Here is a 25,716-nt window from a genome sequence, read left to right as displayed (position 1 = left end):
TTTAAACATCGTAAAAAGTATTCTGAGAATGCACACTAAAAGAACTTCGAATTTTGGAATTTTTTCTTTGTACCGCATACAGAAAATAATTTATACTATACAAAAAAAGCGCATTATAAAAAATGTTGCACCAAAAATTGGGGGATTTTATAGGTTTGTGCCGGTTCGAATACGAATAAAATGAAAAAATTACTTGAAAACGCAATAATTTTCGAATTCGAAACTTTTGAGATGTTTTTCACTTTTATTAGCAAATAAGTTTACACATCGCAAAACGTGCATTTAAAAAAAATTACACAGAGCATTTTGAATTTTCGTACTTTAAAGAAATTCGAGTTCGAATATAGAGGAAAACCACCTAAAACCACAAATTGATCTATTCACTCAGAGTACAACGGACTCGTAAGTTCTGACTGTATGGCAAATTGTAAAGCAAATAAGCCAGAGTAGCATAGCTTACAAAACTAAATGACATTCGAAATCTATGGCCTTAAAGGAGGAAGAGCACGGCCAAACACCTAACAGAAGTGTATGCGCCAATTATTATTTTTTTATTTATTAAACAATTGATGTTCGATGTTCGAAAAAATCAATTTGCACACCAAAATCAAAACTAAATTTTTTTTACAATAGAAATTCTTCGAAGTTCGATTTTTTTCGAATTAATATCTAAAACAAAACCAGAACGTTTTTACAGTAGAAACTTTTCGAATTAATATATAAAACAAAATCAATTTCTAAATAGCATAGTTTAAAAAACTTTATGAAATAAAAAAACGATGTATTGCCGCAAAAATTCAAAAATGTATCTTCGAAAAAATCAATTTTGCCTCAAAAATTGATGTTCGATGTTCGACAAGATCAATTTTGCACACTTTAGTTCTAGATTGGAAAATATTTTAACAGTACACATTTTTCGATGTTTGAACTTTTCGAATTGCCTTCAAAATTAACAAATTGAGCTTCGAATAAATGAATTTTGCCTCAAAAATTGATGTTCGATGTTCGAAAAAATCTATTTTGCGCGCCAAAACTAAACTGAACTAAATTCGAAAATATTTTAACAGTAGAAATTTTTCGAAGTTCGAAATTTTCGAATTATTTAGTTTTTCCCATACATTTCATACTCGAACCCCAGAAAAAAAGCAATTTCTGGCAGTTGCCTAAAACCGAAGAAAAATCAGTTTACTTTGGAAAGTGTATGAATTTTGCTAGTAGTAAATTCTGTGCAATTTTTCCAATGTTTAAATAAATAAATTTCCTGTTGTTTTTTTTTCAATAGATATTTATTAACTAAAAAGATTTTTTATTTTCACTTATAATAAAGACAAAAAAAATTAGCATAAATTTTTCCTTTCAATTACGTTATTTTGTTGGTGTTCTTGTTGATTCTCTTCATCATTTGTTCAACACCAGACGTGCTTTGCAGTTGGTTTTTCTTATGGATTATTACTTTTTGTTTTCGAAACGTAAATACAAGCCAAACAATTGAGTGGGGCAAATGGAATAATAAGAAAAAAGTTCAAATACGTCAAGAATAAATACAGAAACACAAGGGAAACAAATTTTCAATTATATGCAAGCAAAGTAGAGACAACAAAGCACGAAATAATCAAACAAACAACAACTTGTAATTATAATTTTAATTGGTAATTGTAATAATGGTAATGTATATGTGTAATAATTATTATATATACTATACTTGTAATACATTTATGTATAGTTGTATATAGTAGTTTATTATATGCCAAAAATATATGTGTATGCGCAACACACACGCCTGACATATGCATTTATGTAATGTAGTGTTTCGTTTTTGCGTTCCAATTTTAATGCTGCTGTAACTACAGTTACTTTTACATGGGACATTTTGATTTCGCGTTTGTGGTTTTTTAATTTAAATTTTATAATTTTTCTTTTTTTCTGCTTTATATTCTCTTATGCACGAAATTTAAATATTTTTTTATATATACGTTGCATTTTTCTTGAGTCTGTCTGTGCGTGTGTGTGTTTTCCAACGCAATCGGTAGTGTTCGCAATTTTCATGTTACATATGTTGTTTTTGTAGTTCTTAAATTTCGCTCTTAATAATGTTGTGTGGTGGTGTGTGTGATTGTAGTTGTTGCCTACATTCCATAGCCAGGATATGCCATGTTTGGCGCATAGCCAGGCGCCGCCGCATAGTTCTGCGCATATTGTGGTGGTATGCCCATGGCCGGACCCGCGGTTATCATCAATTGTGGCTCCATTGTGATGATGTTCTTATGTTCGACTGTTTCGTCCTCCTTTTCGCGTTGCGCTTCGGTTTGCTCCAGTTTATCCACTTTTGAGGTGTATTCGCGTATTACCTGAAAGAGTAAAGAAGGTAATTTAGAAAATATGTAGTACAGTTTACTCTCGCTTAAGCGGACACCTACACCTAAGGGACTGGAAAATTTGTCCGATTATGAGAGGTGTTCGTTTATGAGAAAAGTGTAAAAAAAGTAAATAATATGTTACGGGAGGGTTGTCCGTTCAAGAGAGAAAAAAAAATTAAAAAAAAAATGCTTAAAGATGTTTGTGTACTGAAATGTGAATACTTATGGGAGGTGTACGTTTAGGAGAAAAAAGTGAGAAAAGTAAACCCTCTGTTATGGAAGGGTTGTTCGCTCAAGAGAAAAAAATGCTTAAAGATTTGTGATATGTCCGCTTATGTGTCCGCTTGTTTCAGTAACTTTTTTCATGAAATGATAATTTAAATCCTTTTCGTGGTTAAAAATTAAATGCAAAAACTCTCGAAGTTATGACCAAATTTAATAATTGAATGATAAAGTAAATAAATAAATCACTCACTTGTATCAAATACGGCATGGCAAAGTCCATAATGTTGTGTTTCCATGCCAACTCCAGTATAACATCAGGCCGCAGCAAATCGTAACACTACAGAAAAATTAACAACAAAGTTTGAGATCAAAAAATATTTTAACTCTCTCTCCATCCGTCTCTTCTTCCTCTACTCACTTGGAATAGGCAGGCAGCAAAGCAGTCGTGAGCGTTGCGTTCAAGGAACCAGCCCAAAAGCTCTTCGGCAATTTCCTGTTTGCCCGATTCGGCCGCATACTCCATTGCGTCCTTGTAGAGTTTGTCCTTTTTGCACAATTCGACGCTCTGCTTCCAGCGGTTGTTGCCTGCGAGAATTTGAAAGAAAAACAGGAGAATAAATGTTTAAGTACATAAATAAAAATACAAAAATACTTCAACACATTTTTCATAAATAAAAAAAAGGAAAAGAAAAATTACAAAAAAAAAAAAATTATTAAAAAAAAATTGCATTTAGAAAATAAAAATTAGAAAAGTTTTAGTGCAATAAAATTACAAAAAGTTGCGAAAATATTGTGGTTGTTGTAACAGCGTGAAAGCCATTCATTTTGTGGGAATGCTGCTGCTGTCCGGATAGAACATCTTTTAATGACAAGAGTGTGGACTTAACATTAGTAATTAATAGTGTAACAGTAAGTAAGCATTTAAACTAAAATTGTAAAATTCAAAAACAAAAAAATTAAAAAATAAATTTCAAAAAATTATTAAAAAAAAAATAATAAAAAAAAATAAAAATTTTAAATTAAAAAAAATTTAAAAAATAAAAATTTCAATTAAAATCGGTATTTTTAGCAAATTTCAATTTAAATTTTTTTTAAATAAAATAGCAAATAATAATATAATAGTAATCAAATAAAAGCTTGGCACTTAAAAAATAAAAATTTTGAAAGTTTTAGAAAAATAGGTCTTCTAAGCATTTAAACAAAAATTGTATATTTAAAAAAAAATTAATTTAAAAATAAAAAACAAAAAAAAAAATTTAATTTTTTTTAAATAATTTTTTTGCAAATTTAAAAAACAAATAAAAAAATAAAAAAACAACAAAAAAAAAAATTTTTACATTAAAAACAAAAAAGATTTTTCTAAAAGATCGGTATTATTAGCAAATAATAATATAATAGTAACCAAATAAAAATTTGCACCTAAAAAGTAAGGATTTTGAAAGTTTTCTAAAATTAGTTCATCACTTTGAATGATGTCCTTTAAGTATTTGATAAAGTTTTATGAAACGACTCTTCCTGATTTCTAAATTTTTTTATCTACATTCAATGAAATCAGTGTGAACTCGGCATTATATTAAATAATAGCATAATTTTAAGCAAAACTTCAAAGCTTCTGATGACTTCTACGAAAAGAGTTCCTCTATTTTTTATATTTATTAATGAAAGACAGACACTTGCACTCTGCCTCTCAAGACCCACTCACTCACCTTTGTACAAATAGGCAGCAATGCGTCGGAATTCGGTTAACTCGTGCTTTTCCAACTTTTGTGCCAGTGCGATTGTGTCGAAGTTATCGAATCCATCGATGGAATTACGCAGACCCTGATAATCTTCCTCTTCAATGAGCAGCCCGTTCAGCGCCTCGTTGATCGCTTTATTATTGAGCGATTGCACCGAACGTAAATATGGTTTCACCAATTGCAAGTGACCGGTCTTCGAGAAAAAGCTCACAGCACGTGTATGATCCATACGTGGTGCCAATACTAATAACATATCGTTCAACAATAACGGTTTATAATCCAAATAGAATTGTATAGCTTTGTAGTAGAGTTCGATATTGGCCACTTTGGTGATGATGTCCTTAAAGTGACCCTCACGCCAAGCCTCCGTCGGATGTGCCATCATGGCAAGCACTGCATTATCGTACTCTTCATACTTGTCGTAGAGGAATACCAGTTCGGACCAAAGGTGAGCCGATTCGGCAGCGCGCAACACTTTTGGTATGTTGACGCGCGACCAGAAAAGCTCTAGATGCTCACGCATCTTAGACGGCTTGAATTTTGAGTAGAGTATAGCCAGTTCGGTGAACATGCCCATGTGTGCGCGTTCCAATCCCAAAGCGGACTCCAACAGCGCAATGAGCTCTTCAAAGTAACCACGATCTTGATAATAATTAATTAGATCTTCTAATTCGTCGGCGTGCACGACGATGTGCAGGCCACACATTTGCGCTAGACGGAATTCTTCGGCATCGACGCAAGCGAAGCAAACCTCCTTCCAAGTACGTGTCGAATTGGCTTTGCGTGCCGAGTCTACGGCGCCCTGGAACTCCTTCAAGTACACCAATGTGATGGCTAGCCGCGCAAAGTTGCTCACGTTATTATATAACAATTTAGCTGCATCGTACATGCCATCGTTGAAGCAGCGATCGCCAATCTTCTGTATGTCCGCATGATTCGGTCCGGAGATAAATTCTTCGAGATCGGCAAGACGGCCGGTGCGTGCGTAGGCATAGATCAGTTCGCTTTCGATATACGACTCGCGCGCCTTTTTGCGTGCCATCTGTAAATAACGCACCAGGTCGTCCCATGAGTCAGCCTTCGAGGCGACACCGACCACATCCATGTACGCGCTCGGATCGTCCGCTTTGATGTACGAGTCAATGGCCTCCTTGACAAGTCCCTGTTGCAACTGAGCTTTTGCTAGTTGTGACCAAACGGCTGGCTCATTGCACCGTTCAGCAAACTCGTTGGCGCGCTCCAAATTATTCACCTGCTCAATGAGCACTTGTATAGCGGAGGTGTTCACGTCAAACTTCTTAAAGATGGCGAATGCTTCCTCGTACAGTTGATTCGAAATAGCTATGTTCGCTATATCGGGTGCATCGTAGTTATCCAGGCGATTGATGTAGTCCATAACGCGTGTGCGATCCGCCTTGATTGCGGTCAAGATCAACAGGTTCTGCAAGTTGCGATGATCGGAGAACACAGACGAATCGAGAATGATTTTCTCGAGCAATTCAATCAATTCATTGGGCAGATCGGCAGTCATGAAGGCCTTCACCGTCACCGAGATATCATCTGGATCCTGAGTTTCGGAGAGCGCTGTCTGTACGACTTGGTCGATCAGTTGGCGCTTATAGGGATTTGACTCGGATAATACCTCCACCCAGAGTGCGGGATCGCGACGACGCACCAAATAACGCGCCTCACTCTTGAACAGTGAATTCTCATTGCAAACAGCGATCAACTCGCGATCGCATTGACCACGTTCGTAGGCAACACAAGCCAAATGGGGATCGCGCTTCTCACAATAGCGACCGACAACACGACTATCGTAGTATTGGTTCTCCTTAAGGAAACGTTCGGGATTGTTATTCGAATCGATATAGATCTTGGCCAAGGCATTGTGGGTAGCAGGCTCGACACAACCGTCATGCACGCGCGACTCCAACCATGGCAACAGCAATTTCAAACGATTGCGTTTTTCCACCTCGGCCACTAGCTCATCGGTCGAGAACTGGCCCTTTACGACAAGTATCAAATTTTTGATAATATCCTCGGAGCAATCGACATCCAAGAGGCCACCTACGACGACGGGCAAACGTGACGGATTCACCTTTTGCACATAAATCTCAATATATTTCTGCAGATTGTTGCGGTACAAGTAGAGCACCAAATCGTGCACGAAATCAAAACGATCGCAAACAATGATCAGCGGCAATTGATCCGTGAGTTTGGCCTCCTTCAGGAAGTTCTTAACGCGCTCGGCATTGTAGCAGTTAGATTCGCGACAGATGCGCTCCACTTCTTTGATTTGATTCGTTTTGCAAGCGGCCTGTATATACTTGAAATGCACTTCCGGATCCTGTGAATAGTTAACGATCGAGCCGAGGAAGTAGAAGAGACCCTCGTAAGATTTGAAACTCTCAAAGAGATCGATCAGCGCTTTGGTGGTCAATTGTTCGTGATATTTTGTGGCGATTTGCACGCAGATCTGCAAATTTTGGCGAATATTCGCCGTCAGCATAGCTTTCAAGCATTCCAGCGAATCCTCGACGGACAGCGTGCCAAAGTAGCTGACCAACCAATCGGCATTCAACAAATGCGTATGCACAACTGCGCGTTTGATGTCGTACAAGTCGGTGTAGTGTTCCAGTGCACGCTGCAGTAGACCCGCCTTCTCGCACAGCTGGGCGATGTGCGCACGATCGTAGTGCGTGAACATGGCGTTGCCAAGTATGGCATCAGCCACCTGCGGCGCTGAAATCAAATTCATTTCAAGTAAACGCGTCTGCAAAGCACCTTCGTTGGGGCGATTGTGCTTGAGTGCATCCAGGAGGAAGGCAGTACACTGTTGCACCATTGAATGCTCCATAAAGATATCCACAATTTGGTTTATGTCCGCGAGTGGCTCCTCCTCTTCGGCCACCAACATTGAAGCGAAACCAGCACCCTGCTCTGGGTTGGTGCGCATTACTGAACGCAAGAGGAAAATATAATCGGGCGTGTAGTTGACCTTTTTAGCATACAGCACGATCTTTTGGAATTGACCCGTCTCAGCGAAACATTGTATTACCTTATTGGGCACATTAGCACGCAGGTAAATCGAAAGCGCCAACGTTAAATCAGATGTCTTCACCAAATCACCCAGTTCCTCGCTGCATTCGAGCTTCTCCTCTTTCAGCCACTTCTCGCACAGTTGCTTCTTACCCTGCACCAGCACCGGTCGGCACAACTCCAACGATTCATATTTGTTGAGCTTGCCTTGATCCAGCAGTATGCCAAAGTATTGCAATAATGGTGGCGTCGTTGAGCCAGCGGGCGACTGCACCTGCTGGAAACGTTGTATGGTTTGTGGTGTACGCAATATACCCTTTGGTGCCAGTGCAGCAACCTTGGCTGCTTCCGCATATTGGCCAGCTGTGAAAAGCTTATTGAATTTGCGCACAAACAGATCTTCAGCGCCAGAGAGGTTATTACGGACGGCCATGCGCAATGCCAAATCCGGGTTCTGCAATACGGTATTAATGTAAGGTATGATTTGTTCCTCATCAACGGTCACCGAAAGCACTTGACCCTTGCGATTTACGCCGATTATGCCGCCACTGGCCTCGTGCGGAGCCGTCACAAAAATCGTATCCGCTGAGATACGATTCATGTAGATGCACGTAGCCGTTTCCATGTCATACAGATGGATATAACCATATTTGGTGATCAAATAAATGGTATCATATTTGGCGGAAACTTGCATGGCGACGGGAAAATCGCTTTGTGCCTCTGGTGGGAAAAACACATCCACCGACTTCTTCGGGAAAGGCTGATTGCCCGCTGGTGGAGCTCCTACTTCAATAATGTGCAACTTTCCACCGCTAGCGGTGCGCACAGCGAAGCAGAATAGCGTTGAGGGTTCTTTGTTGCCCTCCATCTTAAAGCTGGCGAATGAGGCAGCGTGACCTGTGTGACGGAAATAAATGTAGATCAATTTGAGTGTATAAGAAAAATTACAAACACATGAAAAGAAAAAAACATGGATTTCAATAGGAAAAACGGTGTTTCTATACATTTAAAAAAAATTCATTGATACTTCGCGTTTTGACAAATTACGCACCTTCAATAGCTTGCGACACCTTGCGCTCCACCGAATACAGCTGCATAGCGCCTGCAACACGATTCGGTAATGCCGAAATGCCCACCAACAACAACCACTGTTGAGATGGATTACAACGGTAATTGATAATTTGACAACCATTCAACGACGAATGACGATCAAACATTTTCTGCGGCGTCGAATCGCCCTCCATGGACCAGTGATAGACGGAGGTTTCGGTGACCAGCGCCAACGTATTCAAAGAAATCCACTTCCAAAATACAACATCCTCGGTCATTGTGTGCGCCTTCATTTTCGATTTCATTTCAATATTGAAAATTTGCAAGGTTTTCTGAGCTGCATGGAAAATATTTTAAGCAAAATGTAAGAATTTTGAAAAAATTTTTGGTTTTTTCTCTTTCTCTTACCTTTGAGCGCAATGACTTTGCTGGCTGGATTCATGATTGCCGAGTCGGCAGAGATGGGACGCCGGGTCGGATTGCTGACATCGTTCATGTCGATAATGACCACTTGTGCGGTATCGTTGACCTTTTCACGCACACAAATGAATTTGTCAGACTCCATGGTGAGAGTGCTGAACGAAATCGAATTGAGATTGATGCCGACATTTGTGAGCTGGAAAATATTGGAAGAGAAAATATAAATATATTTTTTTAGGCCAAAAGGACGATATAAACGTGAATTTTTTTTAAGTTAAAATAATTATAGAATTGTTAAATAAACAAAAAGATAACGCAGCGCTAGCAACAAAGGCTTTCAGCTGAACGTGAAAATCAAATCCCAAATTTCATGTTAAAATTTATAAACCTTAGTACAATATTTTTCTTTAATTTCGCAATTTTTTAGTTACTAATTCCATGTTTAAATATCCAAAATTTACTAAAAAAAAATATTTTACAACCTATTAATACCTTACCTTACAAAATTAAACGTATAAAAGAAAGCTCGTGTTTCAAAAATAAATTGCTTCGCTATCTTGCCGAAAATTGGTGAATGTACTTTAAATCTCTTCCCATTAATCCCTACTCCTGCTACTACTATTTTTTACCTTACTTTCCTTCTAATACTTTCTCCAACTTATACTTCTTTACTACTATCTGTAATTTTAATTCTAATTTTAGTTTTGATTTTACTGTTAATCCTTTTATGTAAACTATTCTTAAGGTCAATCATTGTAAAAATAACCTATGGTTGTATGTTTTGACTTTAATAATAAATAAATAAATAAATTAAACAAAGTTAAATTTTTGTTTGCTCTTTTAATTTTATATTATTTCCTTATATAAAAGATTTATTATTATTATATTTTTTATTGATATGTTCTATGTATATATCCCTAAATATTTAAATTGAAATAGTTGGTTTTTAAAAATGCAAAAAATCACATTTTATAGACATCTCATATTTTAAAGAAAAAAACAATTTAATGGGGAAAAAAAATAATTTTAACCAAATTTAAATTAAACTTTTTTAAAATATGCAAAAACACAAAAATCGGTTATTAAAAAAAAATTGGTTAACTGAGTCCAAAGCCGCACTAGTACCAGTTGCCCTGGCTAAATTCTTTCAAGCAAGTTTCCATAAATCCCTGTTTAGTTTGCTCGAAATTTTGGCACAAAATTACGGAAGCGTTCAGCTTTTTAAATATGCAAAAAGACAAATATTGGTTTAAAAAAAATTCGGTCAACTTAGCCCAAAGCCGCACTAGTACTAGGTTGCCCTGGCTAAATTCTTTCAAGCAAATTTCTATAAATCCCTCAGTATTCCTCTGATTTGCTTGAAATTTGATTTAATTGATTTTATTTCTTACTAAAATTATTATTGATATTATTATTTTTTAGAAATTTAAAGAATTATATTTTGTAATCGACTGGTAACCAAAATCGAAGTTAAATTTTTGGGAATATTTCAACTTTGTTTTTTATTTTGCCACTGAAAAAGTTCCCTTTACGGATATTTTCTACTTTATCTTTTTAATTTTTTTTTATTTTAAAGATAACTAATATGAAAAATAAAATAAATCGATCATATAAAAACAAGTAACGGTGCAGCAATGTAGTGGCTAATTTAGCAATTTTCTTCTTCTTATTTTTTTATAAATAAAAGCAAATATTTTCAAGTTGAAGGTCAACGTTTGTTTATCTCCGTCAATAGGCCCGCGTGCCTCGACCGCACCCACAGGCGGCATATATGCCTGAAATGCGGCGCCAAAAACTGTTGATAAATGCCGACACAAAGAACAAGTTTTTCAGAAGAATAGTGAAACAAAAGCCAAATAAATGAAAAACATTAGACATACACACATACATACATACATACATACATACATACATACATACATACATACATACATGCAGTACCTAAATATGTGAAAGAAAAAAATTTTAAATCCATTTTTGGCTTAGCTGCGCCAAAGTCATAAGACCACTCTCACTCTCTTTTTCTCATCTTCTCACACACAGGAAATTCAAGATCTGTATATTAAATTTTTTTTTCTGGTGCAATAAACTGTCAATCTAAAAAATTGGCTACTGCTGGACTTAAAATATGCATTATTCCATTTTCGCAAAGGAATTCCGATGTCAATGGCAGAAGGCAAACGTCGGACGAGGAGATTAAATGCATGTTTTTCTTCGTGCTGATTTCCGTTAGTCTTGCGATAAGGCGCAGTTACTCTTTGGTCTGCTGTCTGCTCTCTCTCGATGCACAAAATGTTTTCATGTGATTTTCTTTGTTTTTATGTGCACACTCGTATGTATGTATTGTATGATGTGATCACAAAGATTAAATGAGTTAATGAGAATTTATATTGAAATAAGATTTGACATTAATAGGAAAGAAGATGAGGAACGAACGGATTGAAAGGAAAATAATGGAATGCAATAAAATAAATTAAATTAAATAATATAAAATTTAATGAAATAAAATGGAATAAAATTATATGAAAAAAATTAGAGATAGAAAAATGTAAAGAAATAAAATAAAATAAAATGAAACAGCAAAAACTAAACAAAATAGTATAAAATTCATTATATAAAATTAATGAAGCAATTTAAAGTAAAAATATTTAATAAAATAAAATGGAATAAAATGATATGCAAAAAATAAAAGATAGAAAAATATAAACAATAAAACAAAACGAAACAGGAAAAATTAACAAAGTAAAACAAAATAATATAAAATTCATTAAAGAGAAAATTAAGGAAGCAATTTAAAAACGAAAAAATAAAATTATAAAAACAAATTTTTAAAACATATAACATAACATTATAAAAGAAAATATAAAATAAAACTATAAAAAAAAAATTGTTGAACCATTCAAATAGGAGGAGGAGCTCGGCCAAACACCCAAAAAGGGTGTACGCGCCAATTATATGCATATGTATATATATATTATTATATTATAATTATTATAAATAAAATTTAAAATAAAATAAAGAAATATTAAATAAAAACGAGTTAAAAATAATTATGAAATTAAGAAAATATATCAAACGAAAATTAAATAAAAATGAAATGAAAGGAAAATATTAAATAAAGCTTTTTTTAAATAAAATTATGTTTATTATGCAAAATTTAATTTAAAAAATTAACTAACAAAATAAGTAAAACGTAAAAATAAAACATTAAAATTATTAAAGCATTAAAATAAATATTAAACATGGACAAAACTCAAATATTTTTTTTTTATGAAATAAGGTTAAAAAGTTGACTAAACTACATAAATTTAAAGCAAAACAAAGCAACGCTACTTTAACAAAAGTTCAATTAAAAATAATTAAACAAAGCTAAGGTAAACTTTTTTTAATTAAGTAAAAGCAAAATAAAGTAAACATTTCGTAAATAAAATAAAATAAATTAAATTAAACTAATAAAATGAAAAATGAAATACAAAATAAAAAATTCACAATAAAAAAATTAAAGAAATATATTATATTAAAAAAACAAAGCAACACTACTTTAACAACAAAAATTGCAAACGCAACTAAAATTAATTAAACAAAACTAAAGTAAACATTTTTTTCAGTAAAAGCAAAATAAAATAAAAATTTTTGTAAACGAAATAAAATAAAATAAATTAAATTAAACTATGAAATTAAATGAAAAATAAAATTCAAAATAAAAAATATTAAAAAAAAGAAATGTGATAAAAAATTTAATTAGATTTAAAATAAAAGCTTAATGTAAATATTAAAATTTAAATTTTATCAATCAAAGTAAAATTACGTAAAATAAATTAATCAAAAACTAAGTGAAGATAAAACATAAAAAAAAAATTAATTAATACAAACTGATTTAAATATTGCAAAATGCATTAAAATTAAGTTAGTTATTATCAATACATATATATTACATAAAATAAAAAGACAGGTAGAACCTTCATACGATATCGTTCAACGAGTGTTTACTATATTTTTCCATAATCATGCGACTATAACTTCTACACACTTTAAAGCCTAAAACGATTTCCAAGCGAAAACTTGGTCAATTTATATTACGAAATTTGAAAACAGTTTTAACTGGCTAATTCGGTTGTAAGTGTTCATTCTCAAAACATTGAGTTCTACATACCAGAATGACTCGAATTTTAAACAAACAATTGTTTCAGTGAACTAATTCTCTCCCTAGGAAATGACTTGTAAAGCTACTACAAAAACAATAAGACCATCTACAATGTAAGCATATTTTCAGGCGTATCCAAGTGACTCGGTAAATTGTTAACAAAATTGTGTTAGTAAAAAAATTGCGATTATTGGCTCTATTTTCCACTTACTATTCAAATGAATATCAATTTTCTACTTTTTCATTCTAATAGCCCACTATTAACCTTTGTTCGAACGCTAAAAAGCAACTTTGCTTTTGAACGCCTGCATTTATGGCTGTGAACTCATTTAACTCTACACTAAAAATTGCGATGACCCAAATTAACCAAGGCGAGTGTGCGTTTGTTTTGCTACTTTCGACAAGATTTTTTCCGGAAAATGGTGATGAAGTAATAGACCATAAAGTGTGGTACGAAAGGGAAATATGGTGGTTGAAAGAGAAAAATGGTAGAAGTTTCTTTCGTATACGAGTGTTTTTGCACAGAAATGTGTGTATATGTATGTATGTATGTATTTCTGTATATGAGAATCAGCAATTTTTATAGTTGAATGCTAAGCAAAAATACTTGTAAAACATTGAATGAAATATTTTAATGACCCCGAAGAGAAAATACATAAAACATTTGCAATTAAAGGCTGAGAAAATCAGACAATAGTAGGTAATAATTAACTAGCCCAGTAATTTTAAAAATTTTCCCCACTTAAGATTTTTTTTCAATTTCTTTTTGCAAGCATATTATTATTTGCACTTTTTTTTTTGTTGTTTTTTTTTCATTAATGCTTTTTTTTGTTTTGTCATTTTATGATTTTTTCTTCCTTTCACAATTTCGTTTTTTCTTTTCATTTTTGAATTATTTTTCATTTTTCGATTTTTTCTTTTGATTAACTTTTTTCCGTAATATTTTTATAAAGCTGGCATTAGGCTAGATATGTATTTCAAAACAAACGAAACTTGAAATTGCATTTAAATATATGGTACACGTAAATTCGATTCTACCATTAAAGTTTAAAATAAAATTTTAACTAAATTAAATTTGAATCCAAAACAGTAGCGATCATTAAATTTCAAGATATTTAAGAAATAAAAAATACTTCAGAGAAAGAGTCAATTTTTTTCTGCCCAGCTAAGCTCAAACTCATCTTAATATAATATTATTATTTATATAGATATCGTCATGAGAATTTTGACTACAGAACCCTTAAGTTTTATTCTGCGAGGAAATTTCTGGTAAATTTAAGAAAACAAACACCCAGTCTCAATGTAATTTCCCTCTGCTCGTTACTCTGTTAATATTTGAATGAGTATCAAAAAATTAGCTGGAGTCTTTTTAGTTTTGCCTCCTTAAATAGTAAAACCGCAAATGAAAAAAGTCGTTGCAAGTTTACATCTCATTTTTTTTTTCTTTAGAGATATTGCGTTGGTATTTGTAGTACAGTTATTTAGTTGTGGGCTGCTACTCCCTCGAAGGAAAATGCTGTCCCCAACCAATAACTAAAAATTGTATACTTTTCTCTTTAAATAGAGAAAGTCTAATACTCGAAAAATCGTGAAATAAAATACGGAAAAACATATTTAACACACCTTTCAGTTCATAATAAATTTAACGCGTTTAGAAAAGCAAAGCAAGGAACTAATATGCAGTGAGAGAACCAAACTACAAATGAATGATAGTAACGGTAATGATGGAGCAGCGAAATCTCCTTTATTGTTATTGTGCAGGAAGTAGAGCAAACGAATGTACTACAACTGCAGTAAAGGAAAACAAAATGAGTATAATAAAAAAAAAAAACAAAGTGCATATGGTTTATGCATGTTTGATATGTATACATAACGGGAAATCAGTGTACGAGTAATACTAATTCAATAGCGAGAAGACACACAGTACATATGTAATGCAATTATATATCATATAACCACACTTACATACATATATGTATGTATATATTCGTACATACACATGTACGTATAACATATAGTCCCATTAAGTAGGTGTTGCCCGTTGGGCACAATGGGTCAACCAAAAACAAAACAGTCGATATGAACTTGTTGATTAATTGGCGATAACAGCTCGGATCATTTTAATATGGAACTTTAGGTACACTATAACTGCGAAAACTAGTACTGAGAGCGCGATATGCAATGTAATACACAATTTTTGAATTTCACTGAAAAACTGGCCATTACCATACAATACACCCTATTAAAAATTTCTGTTTTTTTTAGGTTTAGAAAAAGAAGTATTACGTGTAAGTAGTATAGTATTTAAGAAGTTAAGAAGTATAGAATTTAAAAATTATTTGTAATTTTAATTTGAAGAGCTTCCGCACTTTTTGGTTCTGTAAAGCATTAAATTTTTCAATTAAAAAAATTATGTGAAAATGTGGTAATTTTTATTTCAAGGAAAGCTATGGATTCGTATAAATATTGTGTAATCCAATATTAAAGGATAAAAAGCCAGTCTTTTATGTTTTTCGGATATATTTTTCTTAATTTTTATTAAAAATTTAGTTTCTTTACACAAAAAGTAAAACCTTGCCAGAATTTTGTGCATGTGTTTTACAACTATAATTTGAGAAAACGATATAATAAAGGAAGCTTTCTTTTAAGAAATGCCAAAAAGTGAGACTTTTCATTCATTTTGATACTAAAAAATATATTTTGTTATCGAATATTGATAAATTTTCATTATAGCTTCTGCTCAAATATGAACGAGACGGTATCAATAAAACGGTCCGCGGATGACATATGGCAAAAATAAATTTTTTATTTTTTGGTAGGACTGTTATAAGCTTACATGGCAAATTTCAGCGTGATATGTCACATAGTTTGTTTTCTGTGCTACTGTAAACAAGTCAAGCTCGAGTGTGTTCTTCGAATTTAACGATGGAAATTCAAAGAATTTGTTTGAAATTTTGTTATTCCAACAAAATTTCGGCTTCAGACGCCTTAAAAATGTTGTAGACAACCTATGGGGACTCTGCTTTATCGCGTGCACGTGTTTTCCAGTGATACAAATCGTTCAAAGAGGGCCGTACATCGGTTGAAAACTTGCCTCATGAACGTCGTCCAGCAACATCAGTAAACGACGAAAACATCGGAAAAGTAAAGGAAATTGCGCTTGAAAATCGCACAAATCGCAAAATCGGTTAACGCTGAATATTATTCAGACGTTTTAAAGCGTTTGCGCGAGAACATTCGTCTTAAAAGAAAGGAATTGTGGGACAACAAGTCATGGTTCTTGCATCACGATAATGCACCAGCTCACACATCACGTCTTGTTCGCGATTATTTGAACAAAAATAATGTTAATATCGTTCCGCAAGCACCGTATTCGCCTGATATGGCTCCATGTGACTTTTTCCTGTTTCCCAAGCTCAAGTTGCCGCTCCGTGGAAAACATTTTGAGACAATTGAAGTCATAAAAGAGAATTCGAAGAACACACTCGAGCTTGACTTGTTTACAGTAGCACAGAAAACAAACTATGTGACATATCACGCTGAAATATGCCATGTAAGCTTATAACAGTCCTACCAAAACACAAAAAATCTATTTTTGCCATATGTCATCCGCGGACCGTTTTATTGATACCGTCTCGTTCATATTTGAGTAGAAGGTATAAAGGGTTTTCCAATAAAAGGTGTTATTTTGATATTCAAAGAAAACTGCTATTTTTTAATATAGGTAAATGATCGGATGTTTATTTCATTATAAAGAGGAAGGTATGCCGTTAATAGTGGAAAATAACATCAGGCCACCACGACCACGCTTACAGGAAAACATGCTTTTCATGAAATTCTCCATGACCGAATTGCAAAGTGGCTGCCCCATGTCCTCGATAGCCTCACGAATTCCATCTTTGAAAAAAGTCACAAGGTGTTAAATCACAAGATCTCGGTGACCAAATGTGATCACCTCTTCGAGAGATAACACCATCTGGAAACTTTTCCCGTAAAAGATCAATGGTTTCGTTGCTTGTGTGGTACGTAGCGCCGTCTTGTTGAAAATACACGTTGTCCAGATCAATACCAGGCAATTAACGGCCATAAAAATCGTGAATCATCTCTCGATAGCGCAATCCATTCATTCATAGCACCTGTTATTGGAAAACCCTTTATTATTTAAATTTTATTAATTAAAATTATTAATTATATTTTTCGCCACTAGATCCACAAGACGATGGCATGAGTGCTGGACTTCCGGTCCACGATCCGGATAGAAAAAATATATGATATGTAAACAATGTATATGTAATTTAATGTTGTAAAACAATTCTAAAAAAAGTTTATGAAGAAGAAGAAGAATTTTATTTTTGATAATGAAGCCTATGAAGAGGAATAATTTTATATTTGATAATAAAGAAGGAACAAGGAGCAAATATGCAACTTACTGGTCCTGAGCCTTTCTGTGGACTCACGAAAAGCCACATTAATGAATTCCTCAGGAAATGGGAAGAAAGGAAATTTGCTGCGCACTGGCTAAATTGTGCCGGTCAGCGTCAAGCCAAACAATTTCTTAGTCCCAACAAAGGAATATCAGACAAGCTACTCTCACTAAACAGAGTAGATCTGCGTCTTTTAACAGGATACCTCACAGGTCACTGCAGCCTGAGGTATCATTTAAATAACATTGGTCTATCAGAGACCAATGTCTGCCGCTTTTGCGAAATGGATATAGAAAGCTCAGAACATGTGCTTTGTGAATGTCCTGCGCTGGGCAGACAAAGACTTCACCACCTTGGTGGTATCGTAGTATCTCCATGTAATCTTTGGAACAACAAACCCACAATAGTGCTAAAATTTATAAAAAGCCTTAAACTCTAGGGTTACAAAAATAGGTCTTGCACAATAGATCAACTCTGGTCGCAGTGCGTAATGGCCTTCTAATAATAATAATTATGAAGAAGAAGAATTTTATTTTTAATTATTTTTTTCATTTAACTTCACCTTATTTGATATATTTAAATTTATATAAAAAAATATATTTCACCTTAATTATTTATTTGATGTTTGGTATTTCCGTAAATTTCTTTAGATTTTCATATACATAATTTTTAATTGATTATTATTTTTGCTGTTTTACTTCACTTTAGTAGATATTTATTTTTGTTTTCACTTTTTTAATAAAAAAATTATTATTATATTTGTGGAGTTCAAAGTTGTAGCTTTTGAAGGATTAATTTGCGTTTTGATGCTTTTAGATACATCTTTTTTTTTAATATTGGAAAAAAAAAATGGAGTAAAGCACTTATTTTAAATCTCATAAAAATATGTCGAATTTTTTTTTTTATTCGAAAAAAAAAAATGGAGTAAAGCACTTTTTTTAAATCTAATAAAAAAGTATCAAAACGTAAATTAGTACTTCAAAACCGACAACTTCGTACCCCAAAACTATACCTAATAATTCCTTTTTTTATATTTTTTGTGTATTTTTATTCTTTTTTTTTAGTTTTTTGTTTATATTTTTTTAATCTTATTTTTTTATTTTTTTTTATTCCTAATTTTTTTTCCAATATTTCTTATTTTTGTTTCTAATTTTTTCATTTTTTTTAAGGTTTATGTCTTTCGCTTTTTATTTTTTATTTAACACTTTCATGTTCTTTATTTTAATTTGAATAATTGTATTTAAATTTTTAATAAATATGATTAATGCTTCAAAAATATTATTTAAATTTTTTTCCCTCAAATTTTAAAATAAATAATACCTTTGTGATGAAATTCATAAAATTAACAAATTGTTTTTAAAAGTTATGTAACTAAATTTGAAAGAGCCCAGTTTAGACCTTTCCTTTTCAGATATTTTTATTATGGAGGCCTTTGCATTAGTTAATAGAATTAAAAAAAAATCAAGGAAAGAAGGAACTCATAAAAAATCATTTCTTACCCTTAGTCACAGACAAGCCAAAAAAGCTGTAGTCTGTGTTATGCTCACGAAAACATGACCATTGTACCTCACAAAAAAAATTCATTGAGATTAATGAACCTACGAATATAAAGCAGCACAACATATCTCAGACAACAAACGTACTTATGGTACATGCATATTTGCATATAGATGTAAGTGTGAAACTGTGTGTGTCCATTTCTCGTATACACCTAATAATTTAATTATGAAACAATGAAAAAGAATGAAGAAACCCTAACCGCAGCTGACCAATATTTTTTATGAGCTGGCAAAGACTAACTAAGCACATTTATGAATGTATGTTAGAAAAAAATACAACAAAAACAACTTAGAGTTACAAAAAGTAACTTTATATAATTTTTTTTTTCGTTTTCTGTTGGAAAAATGTAGTTGAAAGAAAAAAGAAGAAACAAATGGAAGCTAATAAGTAGTAAAATAAATTTGAATAAATCATACGAAACAGCAGTTACAACAATAACTACAACTAAAGTTTTGGCAGGCATGAGTAATCAGAAAGCAAGTCAATTTGGAAAGTTACTTTCAACTTGCTAGCATTGCCCTGCAAAGTTTTCTTTTGTCAAGAAAGTGCGGTTAAGCAACTGGGGTGCTGTCGTGTGATACTAATGGAGAATAATGTGGAATATCTATAAAAAGTTGGGTGATTTTATTTGATTTATACAATTTTTAGCAATGAAAGAGCGTAGCCTGCAATTACTTTTCGAAAATCTTCGGTTTGACACAGTTGCTGTGCGAGCACCTACCTTGGCCAAGTCTGAGAATACATCAAAGCTAAAACGACAACAAATATTACAACAAGGCGTATGAGTAAATTCACCAACCAGCCCTCTGTAGCGTAAACAAAAGGTAACGAACCGGTTCAAAAATTTAAGTCAAAGCGAAGACTAAAAAAAGCACTGTAGCTGAACTCATGAATGTTCAAGAAATTTTGATGTAACCGAAAACGAGTAGTTGGCGGCGTAAACTAAATTATGTCGCGGCCACATTTGACAAGCGCTTAGCGTCGATGCCGTTGGAAAGACTAGTAAGGAGAATATAAAATAAGCGATTAGATAATAGTAAAATGTCATAAAAAAAAAGATATGTATGAGAGCATGACAACAACAGGGGCAATGGACTAAGTCATGGAAATAAGTCAAATTTAAAGAAAATGTAAGAGTGCTAACAAAATATGATTAAACTATGTTCCATTATTAAAAGTAGAATAAAACAATAATAATAAATGTAAATAGAATAATTTATTAATTATTAATTTAATTTAATAATTTTAAATGAAAAAGGTAAAATTATTTAAATAAAATAAAACTATAACATCAAATCTGTATGTATGTACATATGTATGTATATATGTAGTATTTTAGAAAAAAAAAGCATCCACGTTCACAGTTTCTTCACCCACCAAATCAAGCACAAATTTGTATTTGAAAAGTTACATGTAAAGTGATATCAATATTGCAATCTAAACGTCTCGAAAATAAAAATAACAACGAATGTAAAACAGTAAAATCTGTATGAATACAACAAATATACAATAAATGAAACGAGCAGCAAATAAAGTAAAAAGTGGAATAACCAGAATCTATTAAATACATCGAATATTCAAGCTCACAAGCTATCTTCGCTGTTTAGCCCCACCAAATGCCAGCATGCGATGACTCACATTGTTCATAGAACGAGCACTAAAAACATTCACACACATATACATATGTACGTATTTTCGACAGCGCAAAATTTATTGAATGGTAGTAGCGACTCTGTGATGCGCAACAACACACACACCAGAATGTCGCAAGCGAGCGAATGCACAGTGGGCATTAAGCCGGCGGTGGCCGTCCGCACCAGTCACCGCCGCACTCCGAGACGTTTTTCTTTTTGCTCTGCTCAAACTACAACGCGCTTCAATTTCAGTTTCATTTTTTATCAGACACCAAAACTAAAGTAGGATATTTTTTTTCTAATTCGTTTTATGTTTTATGGTACATACATACACTTAAATATGATGCAAATATGTATGTGCATGCAAACAATATAATTAAATGACAAATAAAATGTGATCTTGTGTGAGCATTTGTGAGGTTGCAGTGCAAACTGTGGAAACGGATTTCTTATCAGAACAGCCTGAAAGTATACATGTACATATGTATATACATATGTACGCACACATTAAGCTTTTAATAGTCTTGGAGGACGATAATGAAATTGAGTTCAGTTTTTTTGCGATATAAAGAACAATATAAATGGGGGTGTTGCTAGTCGAGCATCAGCAATAGATAAAATATATGGATATACCATTTTTTAATAATACAAAGAAGTAAATGTGCAGCAGCCACCAACAACTGTATGAAAAATGTAGAGCAGCGATGGTTATTGTTAAGGCAAAAGACATTTTCAAAAAAACATTTATTATATTGAAGAAATGCTATTCGAATCCCTTTTGTTGTGACAGCACAAACATTTCCTCATAGTCCTTGACCGGAAGTTAATCTGAGCTGTTCCGGAAATGGTAACACTGTCACTTTCATTCAACTTTCCCTAACACATACATACTTTCATTAACATACAGCTGTTGGATGTTGCTATTGTTATTGTAGTAGCATACTCATACCCCATGCATGTATGGGGAATGCTTTTGAGATAACAATCCTTGGTCGTATGTAAATCCCGTTTGTTCCGGTAATGTACAACCAACTGTCGTGGAAATGTTTGGATACGTCCATTCCTTTGATTTTTGGATTAATATCTTAATCCTACTTACACAATACACGCACTTACATATGTATGTTGCTTAGCAGAAAATTAAATAGGGCATATTTAAAATCATCAAATCACTTCGTACACTCACCTGTAAATGCTCCTGGAAGCGTATTGGCAAAACTTGCGTCATTTTGCTGCTGCAACACTTTTAACACACTAACGAATTTTCACTGCAACAGCGATGCAATCAAGCTAAAGATGTGGTTGACTGCTTCTCTTATTGCTGTTTTAGGTTCACAGTGCGTGACTAGTTGCTATCGTTATTTTAATTATTTCTTTAAGATTTTACTGATTCTTCAGGTAAATCACGAGCAGAACAACAATGCAAATTTTTGCTTCGTTCGTTCGGTCGCTTTTTCGTTCGCTTTTCAATTTTTTACTTTTGTCTGCTATTACTTAGCACTTTTCACTTTATTTATTTATTCTTTTAAGTGAACCTTATTCTGTTGAAGTCGCAGTGAAAATGAGAAAACAAGAAAAACAAAATGATTGAATGAGCAAAATAATGATTTCTAAATACGCAGCGGCACAATTAGTTGTATGCCATAAAGCTGGCAGCAAATCAATGTAATCACTGTTATTTTATAATACTTTTTAACAAAGATTTTCAAGTTACTTCTTAGAATTGATTCAAATTCTCAGGTTCACCTTTCGGTCTTACAAAACATACATCCATTTACAACAATTCTTTCAACTCGATCACTACGCTTTGTCCACAAAAACACTGAAATTTGAAAGGAAAAAATGTTGCCGTTAATTTCACTGCAATAAATTTTGTAATTTAGAAACAAATTTAATTTATTTATAAAGATAAAGTACGTGACCGATCAGAAAGTGGGTAGATCGTGTAAACTCCGCTGATTCGCTATGAGACGTCACCGCCTCTTAAAAAGTATGCAAGTCAGCAGAGCCCTTTAAAAAGAAGGCTACAGAAACCAACAATTTTTCCATTTTCTACATCACAAACTTACCATATAAATTTATATAAATATTATTTAATTCCCTGTATTATTTTACAAAAATGTTAAATTCGGTTATAAGTTAGCCTTTTAAAAGATAATGAAAATTTAGCGGCACTAAATACTGCTACTTTGCACTCGAACTCGTTCGCTGCTCGTCGACGTCGTCGTCGTTTTTTGCCGTTTGACAGCAACACAAAAGCAAGCAAATTCAGAAAGCGCCCCACTGACAGCGTATATGGCGAATAAGAAATGCAATTAAAAAGTGGTGAATTTGAAATTAAATCTGTGGTAAGAATGATCTAATCTCGGCATTTTTTGGCCAAAATCCTAGTTTTTTAAAGCCAATCTTCATACCGATTTTAGGATATTCCTGGAATTTGTTAAATCCAATTAGAAAAAAAAAACGTTTTTTTGCAGCTGCAGCAGCTCATTAGTGTGAGTTCTGTACATATTCACAGATGCAATCGAAATATGCAAAATATGCAAAACAGTGCTCGCGCAAAACTATTTATACAATGCATTTCCGACTGCAAAATTCCATTAAATCCCTGGTGAGGATGCTTTGTAAAAATTACCACGTATGCCACATAAACAAAAAAAGATGTATGTTTAAATACGGCGAAAAAAAATATGTAATGCTCCATAATAGCCAGTCAACAACCGCCCACCGCACCAATAAATGCAACAAACGTAGGCACTCCAACATTATATCCAATACCGCAATACAGTAGTCAGAATGAGATGGCAAGCTATTTAACTACCACGAATGATAGTCACTTTTTCCTCTGTAGAGTTATCTGCTGTATCTCGTTCTCTACTACGTTCCCTTGCCTTGCGTCGTCTACCCTTTCTCTAGCCAACATTGAAAAAATTTCCACTTTTCCTTTTCGCCCACTTTATGTGCACAAAAGATGTTATGTTTCTCTGTGTACAAACACGTATTTTATTGTGAATTTCATAAACTACACAATTACCATTTACTGTTGTAACGTTCTTTGTCTCTTAATTGGTTAAGATTGCATTTAATATTCACTTAAATTGCACTTAAAACGCGTTTAACCATATTGATTTCTCCACCACCGAAAAGCGAAAATGACAAGAAAAATTCTTTCTGACAACTGAAACTCCCCAACTAGCATTCAATTCGCTCGAACAGCGACGACTTTGACTGCTATGGTGAATTCATAGGAAGTACTGTTCGATTTGTAGATGCGCACCATGAAGAGGAATTACTGATTGGATATTTTTGAGGAAATCAAGTTTGCAGGTAAAGGCGAACCCTACACGGTCAATAAGGATCGCGTTACTGGATCATTTATTCACCGTGTAGGGCGATGGATAGTGATTTGAATCGCAAAATATCAGTAAATTTTGATATTTAGATCAAGATCTGTGGTGGAGTGGTAAAAGTGGAGAAAACGTAAAATTTGTAGGAAAAAACATTTCGTTTTGAGAAGGGTGTGCTTATAGCAAGAACTTGCTTGGTATGTCCAAGACTAAAGCGATATGGAACCCTTACATCGAATACCCTAAAGCATTTTTTTTTTTTTGAAAATGCGTGTGAAAGATGGTAATTTTGACAATTTGAGCCCGATGCCTTTCAAATATGGGTAGCGCAAGTAATTACTACGTTGCTTTAGAAATGCATAAGTTACCAACAAGAGTTAATTTAGTAATATGTAATTAATGACATCCTCCGAAGGCCAGATGGGATTTTATTAAGAGATTTTTCATAACAGAAATTGACTCGGAGGTTTGCCATTGGTTACCGAGGGATGATCGTTATTACAAGCAACACTTTCTATCATTTTGTTTTTCGGGGATTAAGATAGACAATTTTTTTATCCTACTTGGCAATCTCCATTTATTAATTAATTTATTAATAATTTAAGTTAAACGTTTTTTGCATAATTGAAAAACACTTTTTTGCTACCATTTTTACCAAAAAGTTGCTTAATTTTTCCACTTTATTCACCCTTCAGAAGTGTGAGAATTCTAATGCCACAAGTGAGGTAACCTTCAGTAACTGAATCATCAAGGATGATACATACCAGGTTTGCTCGTTAGGTATGATGAAAAAAATGTTGAGCGTAACTTTGGATTCTACGTCGTTCATTTTGTTTCACAAAATTTAGCTTTAGCTTAGTGAAATTGACAGATATGCCGACGTCATTCGTCGCAAAATTTAGCTTTAGCTTAGTGAAACACAAAACGAATGATGTCGGCATATCTGTCAAATTCACTCAGAGCCGAATAACGGTCTGCTAGGTAGTATACCTCTACTGCGTTTTGCAGTCTGCGGCCACTTAACATTTAATCCGTGAAGTTGGCTACATTTACAACTACGCACAAACTAGACTTTAATTACCAATAAATCAACAAAATTAATCTACCCGTTCACATATGGTAGATTACCTGCTAAATTGACAATCAGCTGTCAATACTGTTGTGAACGGTTTTTCTTCATAGACATTATTTTGGTGGAATATTTCGGTGTTTTTGGTTTGTTTAATTATGTATTATTAACGATATGAAGAAAAGGTAAAGAGAAGAAATAGCTTATTTAATTGAGCAATTGGCTACTAATAATAAACAGTAGGAGGAAATCCTTAAGCGATATTTACAGGTTGCAAAAAATTATGGCAGCAATACGCATGGAAAATTCTATATTACATTTAATAATAAGTAATAAGAAGACAAAACGTTTGTGGGCACACGTTTTTTTCTTTTATATGAATGTATAGTTAATAATACCTAACAATCGCTTTATTAGAATTAAGTCCACAAACCTGTTTTCATTGCCGGCGTCCACTTCATTTAGTTTTTATTTTGATGTTTCTCCTTACATTCGTAATCATAATTATCGATAACACAGGGTTGTATCTCAAAAAGTATGGTTATTATCTAAGATTATTTTATAATCTCAGACTTTGGGAGAGCAATTTTGTATGGGAAATCTGGCTTTTTAATTACGGATTGGGAGTTAAGCAAGAAAAAGTAGATCATCTACTTATGTGAACGCATCATTACCCGAAGGCGAATTGTGTATCTTTCTCTATCATTC

The 25,716-nt window shown here is 33.3% G+C and overlaps 1 protein-coding gene across 6 annotated transcripts; it reads right to left on the bottom strand.

Moving 5' to 3' along the window:
- Window positions 1-1,628: 1,628 nt before the first annotated feature.
- LOC129239457 (clathrin heavy chain) lies at window positions 1,629-23,772 on the bottom strand. Of its 6 annotated transcripts, none has more exons than XM_054874953.1 (9): window positions 23,627-23,772; window positions 22,307-22,414; window positions 21,779-22,133; window positions 8,819-9,026; window positions 8,412-8,747; window positions 4,289-8,257; window positions 3,001-3,167; window positions 2,833-2,919; window positions 1,629-2,348 (listed from the first exon to the last, which is right to left on the bottom strand). In XM_054874953.1, exons 3-9 carry the CDS (start codon window positions 21,818-21,820, stop codon window positions 2,127-2,129), a joined length of 5,031 nt encoding a protein of 1,676 aa, XP_054730928.1. In that variant the 5' UTR covers window positions 21,821-22,133; window positions 22,307-22,414; window positions 23,627-23,772; the 3' UTR covers window positions 1,629-2,126. The 6 variants fall into 6 exon arrangements, with proteins under 6 accessions (XP_054730928.1, XP_054730930.1, XP_054730931.1 ...); XM_054874955.1 differs by having other exon boundaries at window positions 22,339-22,414; XM_054874956.1 differs by having other exon boundaries at window positions 22,361-22,414.
- Between the last annotated feature and the right edge of the window lie 1,944 nt (window positions 23,773-25,716).

The sequence above is a fragment of the Anastrepha obliqua genome, chromosome 2 (genome assembly GCF_027943255.1).
Source record: "Anastrepha obliqua isolate idAnaObli1 chromosome 2, idAnaObli1_1.0, whole genome shotgun sequence".
Classification (NCBI taxonomy): Eukaryota; Metazoa; Arthropoda; class Insecta; order Diptera; family Tephritidae; genus Anastrepha; species Anastrepha obliqua.
This window is presented reverse-complemented; position numbering and strand designations above follow the sequence as displayed.

What these genes read in the sequence shown, in the direction of transcription:
- LOC129239457 (XM_054874953.1), bottom strand. Translation starts at nt 21,820, where the DNA reads ATGACGCAAGTTTTGCCAATACGCTTCCAGGAGCATTTACAG. An exon ending in GCTTCCAGGAGCATTTACAG is followed by an intron (nt 9,027 to 21,778) that starts GTGAGTGTACGA and finishes AATATTTTCCAG; the next exon opens with CTCACAAATGTCGGCATCAA. An exon ending in CCATGCCGTATTTGATACAA is followed by an intron (nt 2,349 to 2,832) that starts GTGAGTGATTTA and finishes TTACTCTTTCAG; the next exon opens with GTAATACGCGAATACACCTC.